This window comes from Podarcis cretensis, assembly GCF_951804945.1.
Source record: "Podarcis cretensis genome assembly, chromosome: 8".
NCBI classification, from domain to species: Eukaryota; Metazoa; Chordata; class Lepidosauria; order Squamata; family Lacertidae; genus Podarcis; species Podarcis cretensis.
This window is the reverse complement of record NC_137177.1, coordinates 85,805,750-85,822,907: the sequence shown is the minus strand read 5'-3', so window position 1 is coordinate 85,822,907 and position 17,158 is coordinate 85,805,750. Positions and strand designations below refer to the sequence as shown.

The following is a 17,158-nucleotide window of genomic DNA, read 5'->3' as shown; positions in this document are numbered from 1 at the left end:
TGCTTATATAGAGCTCCAGCACAACGTAACTGTAACAACTTTCTGTAACTATCCAATCACTGAGCATCACTTTTGATCCCTTATTTGCATATGTGGACCTGAACTATCTTCAGTATCCCCCTGCTGGCCCAGGGTGAGAACTTCAGTACATAACAGGAATTGTAGTCTCAAAACATCTGGAGGACCGAGGTTGCCTATGCCTGCTTTAAACCATACGTTTTCAACCTTTTTCAGTCCATGGCTCCCTTGACCAACTCTATTCTTCCCGTGGCAGTTATGTCACCCCTTGCCCAGTTATATCACCCCTTGCCTGCAGAACTGGCAGCCTTTCACCCTTTTTTAAACACACTCCCTTGTGGACTGTTCCCTAAGCCTCCTGCCCTCTCCTTGGCAGTCCTCTGGGCAGCTGCTGCTGTTGCCACCCCTGGTCTCTGAGCTGCCTCCCCTGCCCCAGAGAGATGTGCCTTCTCACATTACCCCATAGGTGCCTGGGAAGCACCCCCTGGTGATACCCAGAGGCACCATTTGCCTGTGGAGCTTGTAGCCAGGGCTGCTGCAACAAACAGCTATGCCAGCCTTTAGGAGGCAGAGTTGCAAGAGGGCATTAGAGGAGGGAGGGAAGGAAAAAGGGATGGAGGCCAATGTTGCCTGCGGCTTCCCTGACCATCATTCAAGACACCCTACGGTGCCACGGCACACTGGTTGAAAACCACTGCTTTACATTATATAAAATAAAATAAATACATAATATGTACCACTTGGTTGTAAAGAAAAGGAGGGAAGAAATCCCTCGAAGCGGTTTACCCCAAAAATAAAACAATAAAATTACCAGCAGTTAAAAACAGCTGCTTAAAACATTCAAAAAATAATTAAAATCAGTGATAAGCTAAAACACGTTTCTACATTCCACATATCTGGGTAGGCTGGTTTAAACAAAAAGTGTTTTTTGGTAGGCACCAATAAGAAGGCAGTGAAGGCACCTACCTGATGTCAACAGGCAGGGAGTTCCAAAGTGTAGGTGCTGCCGGACTAAAAGATTGATTTCTTACAAATGTGGAATAAGTATGTTATGTGGCACCTGTAACAGTGCCTGCTGGGCATGTTACAAATGGCAAAGGTGTGTTCAGATCACGGTTTCTCTCAGAACCTGGGAAAAGGTTAGGGCCAGAGGTTCTGTGAAGGGGAGCTCTCTGTCATGATTCACAACTCCCTCTGTGACTGTCTCTTCTCATGATTGTTTAGAGCAAGGAAGCCAATAGGATGGCCCCTGAAGGTTATGGAGAAGCTGGGGGCACTTATTACAGTGGTGCCCCGCAAGACGAATGCCTCGCAAGACGGAAAACCCGCTAGACGAAAGGGTTTTCCATTTTGGAGGTGCTTCGCAAGACGAATTTCCTTATGGGCTTGCTTCGCAAGACGAAAATGTCTTGCGAGTTTATCCGGCTTTTTTCCCCTCCCCCCCTTTTTCTAAGCCGCTAAAAGCCGCTAAGCCGCTAATAGATGCACCACTGTACAGTGGTGCCCTGCAAGACGAACGCCTCGCGAGACGGAAAACCCGCTAGACGAAAGGGTTTTCCGTTTTGGAGGCGCTTCGCAAAACGAATTTCCTATGGGCTTGCTTCGCAAGACGAAAATGTCTTGCGAGTTCCTGCGGGGTTTTTTTCCTCCCTCCCCTTTTTCTAAGCCGCTAAACCGCTTATCAGCTGATCCGCTAAGCCGCTAAGCTGCTTAACAGCTGATCCGCTAAGCCGCTTATCAGCTGATCCGCTAAGCCGCTTATCAGCTGATCCGCTAAGCCGCTTATCAGCTGATCCGCTAAGCCGCTTATCAGCTGATCCGCTAAGCCGCTTAACAGCTGATCCGCTAAGCCGCTTAACAGCTGATCCGCTAAGCCGCTTAACAGCTGATCCGCTAAGCCGCTTAACAGCTGATCCGCTAAGCCCCTAAGCCGTTAATAGCGCTAAGCCGCTAATGGGCTTGCTTTGCAAGATGAAAAAACCGCAAGACAAAGAGACTCGCGGAACGGATTCTTTTCGTCTTGCGAGGCACCACTGTATTATATGATTTATGATTTATGATTTTATTTTAAATGCATTGGGTTTTTAAATAATACTTTGTGGCGCCCCTGAGAACTTTTCTCATCCTGGTTTTTCTTCTCCACATATTATTAGACAGTTCCCATAATCCCTGACCACTAGCCACACTGGCTGAGGGGAGTTATAGTCCACATCTTTTTGCCATGTAGGGAAGGTCTGCTTTAGAGGAAGCTGGTTGCAAGAAGGTTTTTAATGCACAGCATATAGGAGCCCACACACCTCCGCTTTTAAGGTGGCACCTGCCAGAATTCCTCTGCATCTCCTCCCCTTTTCCTTTGATAGGCTGGACAACCTGATCTTCCACCCAGAGAAGCCTGAGGTGGTCTCTGTCCTCGACTGGGAACTCTCTACCTTGGGCAACCCTCTTTCTGATGTGGCCTACAACTGCCTGGCGTATTATCTGCCTTCCAGCTTCAGTATCCTGAAAGGTACACGCTTATTATCAAGTCATTGGAGAAATATCCATGTGGGTTTGAATAACACAAAACTCGGGAGGAGGTGGGAATGCTTGGTGGAAAATGGTCTCTGGCCCCACGTAGAACTGGAAGCATGACTATTGCTAGAGGTTCTGGTGGAACTCATAATAATAATAATAATAATAATAATAATTTATTTATATCCCACCCTCCACAGCCAAAGCCGGGCTCAGAGCGGCTAACAACAGTAAAATAATACAGCATCCTAAAATCAATTCATTATAAAATCAGTTCAAATCAAATTATTGGCAACCATTGGGCTAGAGTTCTGTGAGGATTACCAAAGGAGGGGGTCAGGCTGTGCCTTGGCCAAAGGCCTGGTGGAACAGCTCTGTCTTGCAGGCCCTGCGGAAAGATGTCAAGTCCCGCAGGGCCCTAGTCTCTTGTGACAGAGTCTTCCTCCAGATCGGAGCCACCGCTGAAAAAGTCCTGGCTCTGATTGAGGCCAGCCTAACCTCTCTGTGGCTTGGGACCTCCAAGATGTTTTTGTTTGAAGACCGTAAGGTCCTCTGTGGGACATACCAGGAGAGACGGTCCCGTAGGTACCAGGGTCCTAGGCCGTATAGGGCTTTAAAGGTTAAAACCAGGACCTTAAACCTGATCCTGTAATCCACCGGGAGCCAGTGCAGCTGGTATAGTACCGGGTGAATGTGATCCCGCAACGAGGACCCTGTAAGGAGTCTTGCCGTGGCATTCTGCACCTGCTGGAGTTTCTGCGTTAGTCTCAAGGGCAGCCCCACGTAGAGCGAATTACAGTAATCCAGTCTGGAGGTGACCGTCGCATGGATCAAAGTGGCTAGGTCATGGCTCATTCTCCTGCATAAGCCACATTGAAATTGAAGAAGGGTGACTCTGCCTGGTCTTTGAGGTTGCCTTCAGGCCCTATTCCATGCCTTCCTTGATTGCTTTTGCTTACTTGGAATGTTCCCCTGAATGGTGACAATGTCTCTTGCTTGGCCTAGAGGGAGAGATCATGTACAAACCCCTCTTGACATCCCCATGACTTCAGTGTAGCCTGTTGTAATTTTTAAAATGTCATAGCCAGCACATTTAAACAGCTGTCAGCCTTGTAAGACCATAAAACACAGTATAATCTGAAATACTTTGCACCACAAAATTTACCTATTCTAATCAAAATCCTTCCACAAAAGTGTCAGAAAACAGGAAAGGCTTGCTACAATTTATGCACAGATAATACACAGATGAGACTTTTTAGTAATTGTATCAGATTGTTGTCACATGTATGATCTTTGCTGTCTAATTTGTTGTTTCTTCAGCTTGTAAACTGCCTTGTGTATACAGTCATACCTCGGGTTACAGACGCTTTTGGTTTCGTGATTTCAGGTTGCGCACTGCGCCGAACCCGGAAGTACTGGAACTGGTTACTTCCGGGTTTCGGCGCTTGCGCATGTGTAGAAGTGCTAAATCGCACTTTGTGCATGCGCAGAAATGCCGAATTGCAACCCACGCGTGCACACATACAGCGCTGCGGGTTGCGAATGCTGCAGGTTGTGAACATGCTTCCTGCACGGATCACATTTGCAACCCGAGCATCCACTGTAGTAATATAGAAAGGCGGTATACAAATTAAAAGTGAAATGAAATGAAATGAAATGAAGAGTCACATCCATCGCTCCACCTAGTTTTGCTTCTGGCCCCACCTCCAGAAAGTTGCCCATGGGGAAATGTAGCCCTTTGACTGAAAAAGGCCCCCCTCCCTCCCTCACACGCTTGCACACCTTGCAGTCTGTGGTGCCAGGCAGCAGCATCCCAGAGTGCTCTTGCGTGGGAGAACTCAGAATATCAGAGCAGACCTAGTTCTTCCCCCCCGTGCCACCATGGTTTCCCCAATTGCAGCTCCTAACCGTTCGCTCACGGAGAAAAGACAAGGGGCAGCCGAGCCAGGAAGGCGAACATGGAGAACAAGACCCTGACCCACCTGACACCGTGTCAGCATCAAGGCATGGAGCCTGGGAGCAAAAAGGCTTGTTTATTTAGGACAACCTGTGGCCCTCCAGATGTTGCCATACACCTAGCTCCTGCCATCCCTGATCGTTGGCCATGGCGGCTTAATAAAGGGCTGCTGGGAACAGGAGTCCAGCAACACATGGAGAGCCACAGATTCTCCCTCCCCCCTGCTTTACACTAGTACAGTGGTGCCTCGCAAGACGAAAAGAATCTGTTCCGCGAGTCTCTTCGTCTTGCGGTTTTTTCGTCTTGCGAAGGAAGCCCATTAGCGGATTAGCGGATTAGCGCTATTAGCGGTTTAGGGGCTTAGCGGATCAGCTGATAAGCGGCTTAGCGGATCAGCTGTTAAGTGGCTTAGCGGATCAGCTGTTAAGCGGCTTAGCGGATCAGCTGTTAAGCGGCTTAGGGGCTTAGCGGATCAGCTGATAAGCGGCTTAGCGGCTTAGAAAAAGGGGGGGGAGGAAAAAAACCCCGCAGGAACTTGCAAGACATTTTCGTCTTGCGAAGCAAGCCCATAGGAAATTCGTTTTGCGAAGCACCTCCAAAACAGAAAACCCTTTCGTCTAGCGGGTTTTCCGTCTTGCAAGGCATTCGTCTTGCGGGGCACCACTGTATCAACCTTTTGGCCCCAGCACCAAGCCCTGATCCTGCTTTCCGTGACTAGCGTTGCTTTCCCTCCTTGCAGGTTTGAGGGACTGCGACCTGAGTCGGCTAGGCATCCCCACGGCGGAGGCCTATTTCCAGATGTATTGCAAGCACATGGGCACCCCAGGAGTCGAGAACTGGAACTTCTACATGGCCTTTTCCTTTTTCCGAGTGGCTGCTATCCTACAGGGTGTGTACAAACGCTCGCTCACAGGTGAGTGGACAAGGACACCAGGAGAGTCAGTGGCCCTTTCTCGTCCAGCATCCTGTTCTCAAAAGTTAAGGAATAATAATAATAATTTTTTATTTAGACCCTGCCCTTCCCTGTTCAGAAAACCGGGCTCAGGACGGCTAACAACAAATTTAAAGCACTTAATTGATGCTACAAAAAACAGCATAAAATACAGTATAAAACGTGAAGGCCCTGGTGAAACAGACCCCTCCCCTCCTCCCCATGGGTCAACGTTTGAGAGGTGGGAGGGACCCCTGGTGTCTCCGTGGCAGCAGGTGATTGGCAGGTGGGTGACCCTGTGGGGGAAGATCCCCACCCCTATTCTACAGCAGCTCCTCAGGATTTTGGATCGGGAGCCTTTACCGTCCCTTTGTTGGTTTCTGTCTTCCTTCACTGTGCAGCAAAATGCTTGTCACAAGACAGTTGTTTACATTCCACAGTCAGAGTACTGTTGGGTTTCCCACGGGAATGGGAGACTGGATGTGACGTTCACTGGTTTCCTGTTTTTCACTGTTCTCCCGGTGTTCTTTGTTTCCGAGGGGAGTTGCTTCTCTGCTCTCGCAGAGGCAAGATGCACGTTTGTATTATCTCAGCATTGAAGTGTAAATAAAGTTAAGAATGTGGCACATACTGCTCATCCTTCCGCTGTGTGGACTACGCTGTTTAGGTTCCAGATAAGGAGCCTATAAATCTCACACCCTTACCTGGAGATGCCAGCAGGGATTGATCCTGGGCCCTTTGGCCTGCAAAGCAACAAAACCTGCTTCCATGGAGATGGCGGTGCTGGCAGTCAGCAGCTGGTCCCTGGCAAGCGGTCAGCCCCGTCACCCATAGTCAGCCATGCCAGTGAGCCTGAAGGTGGTGCCAGGCAAGCTCTTCATATCCACGTCACAGGAAGGTCCACCTGCATATAGAGATGCAACTATAATGGGTAGGTTGGCGAGGAGTGTGCTTCCAGAGGGGGCACAATCACACCATGCCCTTTTTTCTTAAAAAAAATAATTTTTATTGATTTTCTTTTTTTACAACAAATGTCCATCATCATTACTAAACATTCATTTTCCAATTTCCCCCCCTCCCTGTGGCTTCCCTCAGCTTCCATTTCTGGTCTGTTACATCAAATGATACAATCTGCTGTTTGTATTTAGTACTATGTTGTCCCATTGTTTTACAGTCATACCTCGGGTTACAAGACACTTCAGGTTGCGTTTTTTCAGGTTGCAGGCCACCGAAACCCGGAAGTACCAGAACGGGTTACTTCCGGGTTTCAGCAGCTGCGCATGCGCAGAAGCGCTAAATCGCGCTTTGCGCATGTGCAGAAGCCCCACTGCAGGTTGCAGATGCTGCAGGTTGCGAATGTGCATCCCGCATTGATCACGGTCGCAATCCCAGGGTCCACTGTACTTCTTGTTCTCTTTAGATAAAGTTGTAAATGTTTATTTAAATCCTGCCAGTGAATCACACCATGCACTTAAAGCACTTTTGAGCCATGTGACTTCCCCCAGATAATTTTGGGAACTGTAAATTGACATACACACAAAGCCACAATTTCCAGTACCAGTGGTACCTCGGGTTACATACGCTTCAGGTTACAGACTCCGCTAACCCAGAAATAGTACCTTGGGTAAAGAACTTTGCTTCAGGATGAGAACAGAAATCGTGCTCCGGCGGCGCAGCAGCAGCGGGAGGCCCCATTAGCTAAAGTGGTGCTTCAGGTTAAGAACAGTTTCAGGTTAAGAACGGACCTCCGGAACGAATTAAGTTCTTAGCCCTAAGTACCACTGTACTCTTAACAAACTGCCATTCCCACCCTCCTTTGCAGGAAGCCACGTGCTATATACATACGCTGGGTGCTCTTTCAGTGTGTGGTGCGTATCTGTCCACACTCCTGGACCCTCCACTTGAGGCTCCAGCTTCTTCCCTCCAGGCAGAAAGAGCGTCATGTGGACTCAGGCGTGGGGGGTTTCCCTAAAGATGTAGCCTCTGTTCATTCTGCACAGGCCAGGCCAGCTCAGCGACTGCCGGGAGCAGCGGCAAACAGGCCGAATTCATCGCAGACCTCGCCTGGGATTTTGCTACAAAAGAAGGCTTCCGGGTCTTCAAGGGACTTCCAACTCCCATGGCCCCCACCAGGGCGTTCGGTACCTGGGCTGGCCCGAGGCCATTCCCCCGGAGCAGCTACTCCACGCAGGCTCCTGCTTCCAGGTTCCACCTCATCATCTCTCCGGACGGCCTGCCCAGCCGCGTCCAGGAGCTGCACCACAAAGCCAAGAAGTTCATGGAGGCCCACATTTACCCGGCCGAGCAGCTTCTGCGAAACCACCAGGCTTCCTCAAGCCGGTGGACTCCTCATCCCTTGATGGAAGAACTCAAGGCAAGTCCCCTTCCTCCTGGCATCGCACGGGGCAGCACCCTAGTTGGGGCCAGGCAGGTGGCTCCTGGGAGAGAGCATTCCTTACACTGGGTGCCATGAGCAAAAAGGCCCTGCTCCGGTCTTTGTTGCAAAAAAATCTCTCCAAGAGAAGGAGACTTTCTATAGGACACTGTCAAACAACCTCAGATTCCATAGTCTGGTTATTATATCTTCACATCTTGTTCTGTTCCCAATAGTTATGGGAAGAGGTAAGTTGTGTGTTTCTCTCCTCTGATTACAGGAGCATGGGTAGTGCCAGACATGGGGCAGGAGGATAAGCCCCTACACACACCTGCCCCCCCCCCCCCCGGTCATTAACATAAAGTGTTGTTTTTCTTTCAGAGATCTTTACGTGTGGGACACAACTCGCTCACCTAGAATTATACTTTGCTTTTCAGGCCCCCCCCCATTTTTTTCTACTGCCCCACTGCACTGGATATATCATTTCCCACTTCTTCCTCCTCCCCCAGCTTCTGCTGAAAGACATTTCCTCTTCTTCTTTTTTTTTAATACATTTTTATTCAAGATATACAATTACACACATCGAGAAAAAAAAACAAAATACACTTATTAATAAACATATTAATTCTAAATAATTTACATAATACATTATATTCTCTCCCCGTTTATACAAAACACAAACAAAAACAAAAACACCAACATAGAATTCTCTATATTTGGGCTCTATTTAAGAGCCCTGGACTCCCTTCCACCCTTTTGGTAAGTATCAAATAAATTCCACGATCACGTATTTTCTTTTTAATCTTAAATATTAGTTTTTCTCTGTAAGTATTAATCCAAAAACCGCCAGTGCTTTCTACAATTCGTTTCCAATATATTTCCAATATTTACTCCAATTTTTTTGAAATTTCTGTTCATCATGATCTCGTATTCTGTCTGTTAATCTAGCAAGTTCAGCATAATTTACCATTTTAACCTTCCAGTCACTTATGCTAGGTATAATTTCCGTTTTCCAGTTTTGCGCCAACATAATTCTTGCGGCTGTAGTGGCATAGAGGAATAGCATTTTGTCCTCTTTTTGGATTTCTTTACCTGGCATTGCCAGCAAGAAGGCTTCAGGTTTTTTGGGAAAAGTGTATTTAAAGATTTTTTTAAGTTCGTTATAAATTAATTCCCAAAAAACTTTCACTTTGTTACAAGACCACCACATGTGGTAGAGGTCGCCTTCTGCTTCTCCACACTTCCAGCAACTTTTATTCTTTAATCTATACATTTTTGCCAGTTTTGCCGGCGTATGATACCACCTATAAATCATTTTCCAGATATTTTCCCTCAATGCCGTACAAGCCGTAAACTTTATGTTGTTATTCCATAGTTCCAACCATCTTTCAAACTCGATATTGTGACCGATATCCATCGCCCACTTTATCATTACCTCCTTCACCTCCTTGTCTTTTGTGTACCAGTCCAATAATATATTGTAGATCTTAGATAGAACTTTACTCTCACCCTCTACCACTTCTTCATTAAATCTAGATTTTTTATCTTCAAATCCTATTTTCTTTTTATCTTCATTTAATAAACCATTCACCTGATGGTATTGCAACCAGCTAGTAAATTGATTTTTAACCTCCTCATACGGTCTAAGTTTGACACCTTGTTCTGTTTTAATTATAAGTTCTTTATATGTGGCATTCTTTTCTTCCATATTGGTTTTCTTAATAGCCAGTACCTCTATTGGTGAAATCCACCATGGGGTCTTTCTTTCCAGAAGATTTTTGTTCCTCTCCCATACCTGAAATATAGGTCCCCTGAAGATGTGGTTTGAGAAACCCCTGTGTATCTTGGCTTTTCCATACCACAGGTACGAGTGCCACCCGAACCTGTTGTCAAAGCCCTCCAAATCCAATAAATCTGTGTTTTCCAGTTTTATCCAATCCTTTAGCCATACCAAACATGCCGCCTCGTAGTAAAGACTCAAATCCGGCAGGGAGAAGCCCCCTCTTTCTTTTTTATCCACCAATATTTTCATTTTTATTCGGGGTCTTTTCCCTTGCCAGATATATCTTGCGAGAGCTCTCTGCCATTCTTTACATCGACTCAAACCTCTAAGTACAGGAATTGTTTGAAATAAGAACAACATTCTGGGCAGAACATTCATTTTAACTGCCGCTATCCTTCCTAGAAAGGATAGTTTCATTCTCTCCCAGATTTCCAAATCTTTCTTAATCTTCCTCCAGGTGACCTCATAGTTGTCCTTATATAGGTTGATATTTTTTGTCGTAATCCACACCCCAAGATATTTCACCTTCTTAGCTATCATAATTCCCGCCCTTTGTTCTAATTCTGTCATCTCATCCTTTGTTAAATTTTTGACTAACATTTTAGTTTTGTTCTTATTTACCTTGAACCCTGACACAGCACCAAATTCTTCAAGGTTTTGCAGGGCTTCTTGTACACTTTGTTTTGGGTCTTCTAATGTTAATACAATGTCGTCAGCAAAAGCTTTGATTTTATATTCCTTTAATCCAATCTTAACTCCTTTAACCTCTTTTGATTCCCTTAGTCTCTTATTAAATATTTCTAATATTGTTATAAATAGTAAAGGCGACAAGGGGCATCCTTGTCTAGTTCCTTTAAATATATTGAAGGCTTCTGATGTTGAATTGTTTATTACAAGTTTTGCCTTCTGTTCCCAATAAATAGCCTCAATACCTTTTCTGAATTTTTCTCCTATCCCCATCATTTTCAAACTTTTCTTCAGAAAGTCCCAAGAGACATTATCAAATGCCTTTTCGGCATCTATAAATATCAGCGCCGCCTGTATATCTATTCTAGTATCTAAATATTCGATAATGTCTATCACGTTCCTAACATTGTCCCTCAGTTGTCTCCCCGGAAGGAAGCCTGTTTGATCTCTATGAATTCTATTGTTTAATACTTTTTTTAATCTTTCTGCCAATACGTCTGCAAATAGCTTGTAATCGTTGTTCAGTAACGAGATTGGTCTGTAGTTCTTCACGTCTGAGGCATCTACATCCTTTTTAGGAATTAATGTAATATAGGCTTCCTTCCAGGTGTTCGGTATCCTTCCTTCTTTTAAAATGTTATTCATTACTTCACATAGAATTGGTGATACTTGTTCACTTAGTACTTTATAGTATTTGGCCGGTAGGCCATCTGGTCCTGGCGCCTTTCCAATCTTCATCCTTTTTATTGCCCTTTGAATTTCTTCTTGTGTTATCAGCTGATCTAATGACTCTTTTTCTTCCTCTGCTATTTGTTGCAGGTGGTGTTCTTGTAAAAAACCCTCTATTTCACTATCTGTTTCTTTCCCTCTTTTATATAAGTCTTTATAATATTTCTGGAATACCTTTTTTATTTCTTTTGGGTCCTCTATTATCTTGTCTCCATCTTTTATCTTGGATATCGTGTTTTGTTTCCTCCTTTCTCTTATTTGCCACGCTAAATATTTCCCGATCTTATTAGCTGATTCGAAATTTTTCTGTTTCATCATTTTTATTTTCCATTCAATCTCCTCATTAGTTACCATAGAGAATTTGGCTTGTAATATCTTTATATTATTTTTAGCGGCTTCATCGCCGGGATTGATTATCAGTTTTCTTTCATTCTCCATAATCTGTGTTAAAATCTGCTCTTTCTTTTTCCCTTTTTCTTTTCTTAGATGACTATTTTTCTGGATCAGAAAGCCCCTCATGACTGCCTTTCCTGCATCCCATACCGTCTCTATAGCTGTTTCCTGATTTAAATTCCATTTGAAATATTCTCCGATTGTTTCCTTGGCCTTGGCTATTATCCTCTGATCGTTAAATAAAGCTTCATTCATTCTCCATCTGCCTGTTCTAGCGTCTTTAGCTTTTAGCTCAATAGTTACCGGATTGTGGTCGGATATAATTTGTGCAAGGATTTCTGACTTAATTAAATTCTGTACCAATTCTTTTGATATCCAAACACTATCTATCCTCCCCCAGCTCTGCTTTGGGTTTGAAAAATGAGTATACTGTTTAATGGTAGGGTTTTTAAATCTCCAGGCGTCAATTAGGCCCATGTTATTTATCAGCTCGAAAAAAGATCTGGGTAATTTACCTTCTTTCGATTCCTGCTTTTTAGTTGACTTATCCAGGTTTGGTGAGACAACACCATTGAAGTCTCCCATCAGTATCATTTTTTGATCTATCCACTCAAGTAACTTATTGCCTAATTCAGAGAAAAAGACTGATTTTTTATCATTAGGGGCATATATTCCTACCACAATTATTTTTTCTCCTTGAAACATCATCTGCGCCACTATCAGCCTCCCTTGATCATCTTTGTACAACAATTGTGGCTCAAATTTTTCCTTTATATATAATACCACACCTCTTTTCTTAACCTTGTCTGAGGACACAAAGTCCAAACCTAATTTCTTGTTGCTTAAAATTCTCCTGTGCTTATTCGTTACATGAGTCTCTTGTAAACAGACTAGGTCAAGATTCTTTTTTAATAATGTGTGTGAAATCTGATTCCTTTTATTTTTATTATTCATCCCATTCACATTCCAAGTTAATACTTTTAATGCCATTATTGTACACTTCTATTTAAATTATCAAATCTGGCTATAGACTACTGTTCCCTTTCTTCTTTCTCTGGTTCTTCCCCTTCTTCTGGTAAATTGGTCTCTCTCTCTTCTCTTTCACTCCTCTCCTCCTCGCCCTCATCCCCCTGCTTCTCAACCACCTCCTCCTCTCCCACCATCTTTCCAAGATCTTTCTCATATCTCCTTGCAAATTTTTCTAGTTCGGAGGGAGTGGACAGTTTGAATCTTTTTTCTTTAAAGTAAAAGGAGATACCTTCCGGAAACTCCCATCTGTATAAGATCCCATTTTTCTTCAACTGATTGGTTATTTTTTTATAAACGTGTCTCCTTCGAAGAAATCTCGAAGGGATCTCTTTAAATATAATAATTGAGCTTCCTTCTATGTATAATCTTTTACTGTAGTTCTGTTTCAGTATTTCATTTCTTAACTCCAGCGAGTTGAACATAGCCAGCACATCTCCGGGTAGTTTCTTCCCCTTAGCCTTGGCCGATTTTACTTTTATCCGAAAAATATTTGCTAAGGAGCTATTTATCTCTTCTTCCTTCCTGCCTAACCATGTTGCTAGCTCTGTAACCATTTTGGATCTTATATTCTCATTTATTTTCTCCGGTATCCCTCTAAATTTCAAATTTAATTGATTTTGTCTCATCTGAGTCATCGCCAAGCTATCCAGTAACTCTTCTTGTATCTTTCCTATCTCCTTAACTTCTATTTTAATCCTGTCCACCTCCTTCTTACTATCTTTCGCATCTTTTTGCACCCTTTTCGTTGAATCTTCCAGAACCTTAGTTCTTACCGATAGATCTTTAACTTGTCCTGTCAATTCGCTTACCACCCCCTCCAGTTTCTTATTTAAAGTATCCTGTACTTCCAATAGCTTTCTTTCAATATATTGCTCGTTATTTTTAAATTCTTTCCTTATCTCAGCCATCAAGTTATCATAATCTTTGATTTCTTTCCCCTCTTTCCCTTCTTCCTGTCTAGATGGCCTCCTTTCCGTTGGAGTTCCCACTGCTTTTTTCATTTTGTATGTTCTAGCTCCTATAAAAAATTACCATAAGATCCTGTTAATTTCCTCAGCTCCTCTGTTCTTCAAATCCTCCTATCTTCCATCCACTACCGTGGACACTACCATAACACTTAACAGGGCCTATAAGGAGAGTTGGATACCGAATACTTATATTATAACCCTGTCAGCCTTTTAGCTAACACAGAGGGATCCAAGAATCTGCCAAGAACACAAATCCAAAAGTCTGGCTATATCACTTAGAGAAAGCTAGACAGGGGCATAGCAAAAAGTCAGTTATACAGTCTTATGGGGGGGTAGAAGAGAAAAGGGATAAAAAAAGAAAAAAGAAGTCCCAGTCCAAAAAACGTATCTGGTCAGGGGAGCAGGTTGAATAAAAATAAATAGTCTCTAGCACAGAAGGCTTTGGTATCCTGGAGCTCCTTCTCCCAGAATTAACTCAGTCTCCTTCCATATAAACTATATATTCTGCTTGGATGGGAAGATATCTCTCTTTAAAAGTTGTATGGCGAGGGGTATTTGCAGCAATGGTCCCTTCACTTTTGACCCCCTGTCTTTGCGCCACTTTCTTTCACTTCGGTCCCTTAGGTGTTCCTCTTGTGACCGCTCAGATTATATCCGCTTTTTACAGGAGTTTGCAGAAGTTTAACTGCATTTACTGTATACCAGTCTCTGCCTTTCATTCAGAATATTTAAGGACAGAACTGTGGAAAAGGAATTGTCTATTGTTTGATCTTAATTGGAAGCAGTCCCTTCATACATACTGTGCTAAAAAAAAAAACTTTAAGTGTAATTCCGCCGCTCCCCAAACTCACGTCAGCTGCTGCTATGATTATCTCCGATTTGATGGTAACAAGAAATTTCCTTTCTCTTCACTCTATTCCGTTAAGTCCTTTAAATCCTCCTTGCCTCCGTTAAGTCCTTTAAGTCCTTAAGTCCTCCGTTAAGTCCTTTAAGTCCGTTAAATTGTTTCTTTATAACTTTGCCTCAGACTTTTTATACTTTGTGTCTGAGGTCTTTCCTCCACACCCACTTAGCGGTTACTTTCTTACTTCTTGCTTTCTTTCCCCAGCTTTCCGCTATACTCCATTTTGTTCTTACCGCCGGTAGTGAATTCCTTCTCCTTTAGCCGTATTCTCTTTTCCTTTTCGGCTGGGTCCTCCGTTAAATTTAACTTTAACTCAGTTAAATATTTTTAAGCAGTCCTTATCCGCTGTATCCCAGCTTTTCTGCTGTTGTTAGAGAGCCGCCGCTTCTCACACGGAGCCTGAGGCTTCACAACATGGAGGCTGTTGCTTCCCCTTCATGCTGCAGCTCCAGCCCTGTTAAACGGACAACACGGGCGAGCTCCGGCAACATCGCAGGGTGCTTGGTCCCCCAGAATAATCCTCCTGGGGTTTTGGGGTTCACGGAGCCTTCGTGTCCCCTATAGACCTCCTTGTTGTTCGAGACCCCCCCGGAGGGCAGCCTCGCGCTCCTTTCTGTGTCCGCGGCGACCCGGAAGTCTCTCCTGCTGAAAGACATTTCATCAATCACATGCCATATGACTTTGGATTTCTCTCTGTAGTCATAATAACGGCTAGGAACCTGATTTCTAAAAAGAAGAATACGTGCAGGCTCGTTATACACCCTTCTGTGTCCCAGAAAGCCTTGATCTGATTCTTTTTCCCTTGCATCATTCCCAAGTGCAGATTCTTCAGGGTTTCTGTTTTTGGTAGCCCTCCTTTGAAAAGCACCACAAATCCAGTTTGCCCAGCCCAATCCAAGCTTGCTTCTTGGATCCACTGATGTTCCCTGGAGACTGGTGCAGGACGACCTAGCCCTCAGGCCTCTGTCTCAATCTCTGCACCTGCTCTCTCATCCTTCAGGAGAAGGCCAAGTCTGAGGGGCTCTGGAACCTTTTCCTGCCACTGGAGAGTGACCCCGACATGAAGTACGGAGCAGGCCTGACCAACGTGGAGTACAGCCACTTGTGCGAGCTGATGGGGACTTCGCTTCATGCGCCTGAGGTACCCGCCTAACTCAGCGAGGTTGGCCTAAAACAGGCAGGGAGCCCTTTTCAGCCCAAGGGCTACTTCCTTCCTGGAGAACCTTCCAGGGGCCACATGCCAGTCGTGGTTGGGGCCCGAGGGAAGAGTGGGGAGAGCAATCAAGCTGCTCACTTTGGAGATTTTTGCGCGCTCACACATGCAAAGTCATAATAATAATATTATTATTATTATTATTTATTTGTACCCCACCCATCTGGCTGGGTTTCTCCAGCCACTCTGGGCGGCTTCCAACAAAGATTAAAAATACATTAAAATGTCACACCTTAAAAACTTCCCTGAACAGCCTTCAGATGTCTTCTAAATGTCAGGTAGTTGTTATCTCTTTGACATCTGATGGGAAGGCGTTCCACAGGGTGGGTGCCACCACCGAGAAGGCCCTCTGCCTGGTTCCCTGTAGCTTTGCTTCTTGCAGTGAGGGAACCGCCAGAAGGCCCTCAGCACTGGACCTCAGCGTCCGGGCAGAACGATGGGGGTTGTCCACCCCTCATCCAGGACATGTTAGGCCTTATCACCATCCAAGGACATATTCCAGCCCTCAAGGAGAGCGGTGCGGGGCTCCAGCCAGAGAAACCCCTAGGGAAGCTTCAGAGGAGGAAGGCTCAGAGCCAGGGGAGTGGTGGTGGGGCATAGAAAACAGGCCAGAGGATGAAGGGGAGGGGACAGAATGGCTCGATGCTGAACAAGCAACAGGCTGGAGTGAGAGAGAGGAACCAAAGGCAGAAAGCACTGCAGACAGAGGATAGGCAGCTGAGGAGGAGGAGGGGACAGAAGCTCCAGCAGCTTCATAGGAGCCTGCCGGTCCTACTGTATTCAGCTCCCCTCCTCCCTTGTCTTCAAGGGCACATAGGGCTTTGCAAGTAGCAGAGCAAAGAGCTCAGAGGCCCCCACTCCCTGACACAGTTTAAGACGGCTGGAAAAACAGCCAGCCGGGGAGGAGACTTAAGAGGAAATATGTGGCACAGATTGTCAGCTCTGGCAACTGCTTGACTGGGAGCCAGTCTTGCCCGTAGTATTCTGTATTCTGTTTCATTGAATAAAGAATTAGCTTTACTGCTCGTCTCTGAGTCTCTGGGCTGACCAGCTGCTGAAGCAGTCCTGATAACCAGACAGAGGCCCTGATAGCCCAAGGCTCCCAGTCCAGTGGCCCATCTGGTCCAACACCTGCAATGACAGAGCTTATAATCTGTTGACACTCTCTTAATGTTAAGGATTTGGCAATTTGAGGTCTTGCCCTGGACTCACCCCCTACCAGGCATGGCCAGACTACAATTCCCATCATCCCAACCACTGGTCCTGTTAGCTAGGGATGATGGGAGTTGTAGTCCCAAAACATCTGGAGGGCCGAGTTTGGCCATGCCTGTGGCCTAGGCCATTCCTTAGGCTTTGAATTTCGGTTCTAGCAGAGCGTGCAAGAGGCTTTTCTGAATAAAGCTTCTTTTAGCAAACCTCTCCTCATTCTTGGTGCCTGTTGTTGGACGCAGAAACATTACAGCATCCTGTCCGCACTGGGGCCACCCAGATGCCTGTGGGAAAGCAGGACTCGAACACTAGAGCCCCCTCTCATGGTTTTCAGCAGCTTACATTGCTACGCCTGACCACCCCAAAACCCCAGGGAGCTGCGTTGGGCAAATTACATTGGTGCCTCGCAAGACGAAATTAATCCGTTCCGCGAGTCTCTTCATCTTGCTTTT

The 17,158-nt window shown here is 45.2% G+C and overlaps 1 protein-coding gene across 3 annotated transcripts in view; it reads left to right on the top strand.

Annotated features, from left to right (window-relative positions):
* ACAD10 (acyl-CoA dehydrogenase family member 10) overlaps positions 1 to 17,158 on the top strand; it is a 41,231-nt gene that overhangs the window by 13,866 nt on the left and 10,207 nt on the right. For all 3 annotated transcript variants that reach the window (XM_079987447.1, XM_079987449.1, XM_079987448.1), the window contains exons 11-14: positions 2,379 to 2,524; positions 5,226 to 5,399; positions 7,418 to 7,791; positions 15,285 to 15,425. In XM_079987447.1, coding sequence (XP_079843573.1) covers positions 2,379 to 2,524; positions 5,226 to 5,399; positions 7,418 to 7,791; positions 15,285 to 15,425 — 835 coding nt within the window. The remainder of the gene's footprint in view (positions 1 to 2,378; positions 2,525 to 5,225; positions 5,400 to 7,417; positions 7,792 to 15,284; positions 15,426 to 17,158) is intronic.